Source organism: Nestor notabilis, unplaced genomic scaffold (genome assembly GCF_000696875.1).
Source record: "Nestor notabilis isolate BGI_N333 unplaced genomic scaffold, ASM69687v1 scaffold31754, whole genome shotgun sequence".
NCBI classification, from domain to species: domain Eukaryota; kingdom Metazoa; phylum Chordata; class Aves; order Psittaciformes; family Psittacidae; genus Nestor; species Nestor notabilis.
The window spans coordinates 74,185-78,422 of record NW_009924823.1 but is presented as its reverse complement, the minus strand read 5'-3'; the positions used below and the strand labels follow the sequence as shown (position 1 = coordinate 78,422).

At 42.0% G+C, this 4,238-nt stretch overlaps 1 protein-coding gene across 1 annotated transcript; it reads left to right on the top strand.

Moving 5' to 3' along the window:
- Nucleotides 1-6: 6 nt before the first annotated feature.
- On the top strand, nucleotides 7-1,854 carry FZD10 (frizzled class receptor 10). Its single transcript, XM_010012775.1, has one exon. The coding sequence runs from the start codon at nucleotides 7-9 to the stop codon at nucleotides 1,762-1,764; it is 1,758 nt and encodes a 585-aa protein (XP_010011077.1). The 3' UTR covers nucleotides 1,765-1,854.
- The last annotated feature ends 2,384 nt before the right edge of the window (nucleotides 1,855-4,238 follow it).

Below are 4,238 nucleotides of genomic sequence, written 5' to 3'. Positions count from 1 at the left end.
GCCGCAATGGGGCCAGCGGCGAGGAGCGTCCTGCAGCCCCTGCTGGTGCTCTGCGGGCTGAGCGGCCTCTGCGCGGGGATAAGCTCCATAGACATTGACCGCCCCGGTGACGGGAGGTGCCAGGCGATAGAAATCCCCATGTGCAAGGATATAGGGTACAACATGACAAGGATGCCTAACCTGATGGGACATGAAAACCAAAGGGAAGCTGCCATTCAGCTGCACGAGTTTGCCCCCTTGGTGGAGTACGGTTGTCACAGCCATCTGAAATTTTTCCTGTGCTCCCTCTATGCCCCTATGTGCACAGAGCAGGTTTCTACACCGATCCCAGCCTGCAGGGTTATGTGTGAGCAGGCCAGGCTGAAATGCTCTCCTATTATGGAGCAGTTCAACTTCAAATGGCCAGACTCCTTAGACTGCAGCAAACTGCCCAACAAGAATGACCCCAATTACCTTTGCATGGAAGCCCCCAACAATGGGTCGGATGAGCCACCCAGAGGATCCAGCATGCTGCCACCCATGTTTCGGCCACAGCGGCCCAGCAGTGGCCACGATCTGCAGCAGCATAAGGACAGCCTGAGCAGAACCTCCTGTGAAAATCCTGGCAAGTTCCACCATGTGGAAAAGAGTGCTTCCTGTGCGCCTCTCTGCACTCCAGGGGTTGATGTTTACTGGAGCAAGGATGACAAAAAATTTGCTGTCATTTGGATTGCCATCTGGTCCATTCTGTGCTTCTTCTCCAGTGCTTTTACTGTACTCACTTTTCTGATAGATCCTCAGCGTTTCAAGTACCCTGAGAGGCCCATCATCTTCCTCTCCATGTGCTACTGCGTCTACTCGGTGGGGTATATTATTCGCCTCTTTTCAGGTGCTGAAAATATTGCCTGTGATAGGGACAGCGGCCAACTCTATGTCATCCAGGAAGGACTGGAGAGCACTGGCTGCACTATTGTGTTCCTGGTTCTGTATTATTTTGGTATGGCAAGTTCCTTATGGTGGGTAATCTTGACTTTAACTTGGTTTCTAGCAGCTGGGAAAAAATGGGGGCATGAAGCGATCGAAGCAAACAGTAGCTACTTCCATTTGGCAGCATGGGCCATTCCAGCTGTGAAGACCATCATGATCCTAGTTATGAGAAGGGTGGCTGGAGATGAGCTGACAGGATTGTGCTATGTTGGAAGCATGGATGTGAATGCCTTGACAGGGTTTGTACTCATTCCTTTGGCTTGTTATCTAATCATTGGCACTTCTTTTATTCTTTCTGGTTTTGTGGCTCTTTTTCATATCAGGAGGGTGATGAAAACAGGTGGAGAAAATACTGACAAGTTGGAGAAACTTATGGTCAGGATTGGTGTCTTCTCAGTCTTGTATACAGTGCCTGCAACTTGCGTGATAGCTTGCTACTTTTATGAAAGACTTAACATGGATTATTGGAAAATCATGGCAACTCAGCAGAAATGCAAGATGAACAACCAGACTAAAAATTTAGACTGCATGATGAATAACTCTATTCCAGCAGTAGAAATTTTTATGGTCAAGATTTTTATGTTGTTAGTGGTGGGCATTACTAGTGGTATGTGGATCTGGACTTCCAAGACTCTTCAGTCCTGGCAAAATGTTTGTAGTCGAAGATTAAAGAAGAGGAGTAGGAGAAAACCTGCGAGTGTTATCACAAGTAGCGGCATCTACAAAAAACCTCAACATCCACAGAAAACTCACCTTGCAAAATACGAATCGACATTACAACCACCCACTTGTGTGTGACCAGGTTTTAGAAAAGACATTATCTCAGCTGACAGACTTACAAATGCCCACAGTAGCAGTCAGAAATTAAACAAGTAAATGGTGCTTTTTTTTTTTCCTCAGAACAGTTTAATATCTCAAGGCAAAAAATGTATCATGCTGAATTCAGGACCTGGTGAGAAGCTGAAGGTAAATGTACTCATGGAAAGGTTTTCAGTGAAAGAAATATTGTGTATTAAACCAGTCTCTTCTGTTACTAATCTGTAGTTAAGTACTTCATCCAGCCCTCAGATTTATTTAAAAGAGATAAAAACACCCTATTTAACTTTTTCATGTAGCTGAGCTGGATTTCCTGCAGGTTTCTGAGTAACAAGCTATAGTCGAGTTTTCTGGAGCAATGATTTGATTTTAAAAGTGCCCAGTGAGCATTGTCTCTGCAGGGAAACTAAGGTCCCGAAGAGGCCTGTCCTCAGTGAGTGTGCTATCCAGGAGAGCAACTCTGTGCTAACTTAAAAAGAGAAAGAGAGAAATCCTTTACAGCTCATCTCAGCCTAGTGGGTTTGGAGTGCCTAAAAATAGGTTCAATCTATAATGCTCACCAATATTCTTTCACTAAAAGAGAAACTTCCTGCACCAGACACAAACTTTGTGAATAAGAATAATGTGCAATACATTTTTTTTCTTACCATGACATGAAAAGAGAAACAAGTATTTTGCTGTACATAAAGACAACAAAAGAAATCTCTTAACAAAAGAACTAAGAGGTCTAGTCCTCAGAAACCCTTTAGTGTTACATTTTGTGGCTTTTTAATGGAAATCAAGCCAATGTTATACACGTTGGGACTGATTTGTGCAAAAAAAAAAAGGGGGGGATCAATTCAAAGAGACCCAAAGGGCTTATTGACTCTTTCTATTGTTAAACAAATTCTCACTATGAATAGATCAAGAAGCACTAGATTCTGCAAAGGGAAGCTTTGTATAGAGTGATGCTCTTTACTGTGCTGGGGTGCACAGTGTGTGCTGTATATATTTGTAATATACAATTATTTTTCATGCTCCACTATTTTATTAAAAATAAAATATGTTCTTTAGTTTGATAATTTTGTGTGTTCTAAACTTTCTCCAATGTGCTTTATGGTTAATAAACTTGTTTTCTCAATAACTTCCTAAAAGCACAGATTGATATAATACTTGTTCTTATACTTGCCTGCAAGTGTAAGATAGAACAAGAATTTCCTCCAAAGATATTGCAAGTTGGAATTAAACAAATGGGATTTTGAAGTTGCATCTTTCTGTGAGCCCCTGCAACTGAGAAAACTGAATGGGAAGCTTTAGTGGTAATGTAAAAAAGCTGTAGAGATGGAGAGTAGTACCGTGTTTACAGAGCACTGAGATTACAGCAGTGACCCTCTGTTAACACCCCTTTCAGATTTGCATGGGATATGTTCAGCATGTTAAAGATAGCCGGCTCACTTCAGCACAGTGTGAATACGACTCAGCCTCGTCTCTTCAGGGATTTTTCTTCTAACACTACTGAAAGTATCGGTGTTATTTGGGAAAAGACTTGGAGAAGATCGGGAGAAGGAAGAGGAAGGGAAATAAACCCGTACAATTTGAATGCTACTTTTGGAAAACTAGCTGTTAAAGTTAAAACTGTCAATGCATTTTCAAGAAGTTTTGAGTGGAGCATGGTTTTGAATGAACCTGAAGTTCTCCATGCATTGACTCAGGGGCTGTGTGATCACCTGGGGAGATAGTAACATAACCTCACTTTCTCACACAGGCTGTTCTAGAAAACCCTTTATCAGGTGTCTCATCACAGAGAGAAGAGAGGTCTTAATGGGCTTTGGTGGAGTGAGGATCCCTGTGACAGTCATCCTGTGGCTAGGAACTTTGTAACAAAAGGATCCTTTCTAGTGGTCTGGTTTTTCAATTTATCTGTGCAGTGTGACAGATAAACATTTGTCTTCTTGTAGGCTTTTTAAATGTTTCTAGCAATGACTAGGAACTTGTATGACAAAAATTAGGTTGCCTAAATTGCACCTGTGCAGAGCAGCTTTCAATATAAAATTTATCTTATGTTTTTCCTCCTTTATGCCTATGTCCACTGTTTGATGCACAGCTTTTAGATGCCCTGGAAGTTAATCCTGTCAGAGGACACCCTGCTGGAGCCAAAGTAGGACATTGCACTAGACAAATCCACTCCTGAAACTACTGAATTAATGCCTCTCCATCTGCGCGTGTTCTAGTTAAGATCAATTACATTAGATCTGAGAATACAGTTTTAAAATAACCTATGTATTGCAAATTGCTACAGGAATCCTTCAAGTATGTGTTTGTTATGGTGCGTGTCACCTTGCCAGTAACCTCCGTGACTCACACTAATTTCATCTCTGGTATAAAGGTTCATGCTGGTTTTACCAGTGACAAGATTTGTTTAGAGAATAGTTTCAGGCTTCACTCCAAAATACATTAGCCACTGAAATAAACAGCTC

Bases quoted from the DNA above. Each gene is read 5' to 3' on its own strand.
- FZD10 (XM_010012775.1), top strand. From the start codon at position 7: ATGGGGCCAGCGGCGAGGAGCGTCCTGCAGCCCCTGCTGGTGCTCTGC.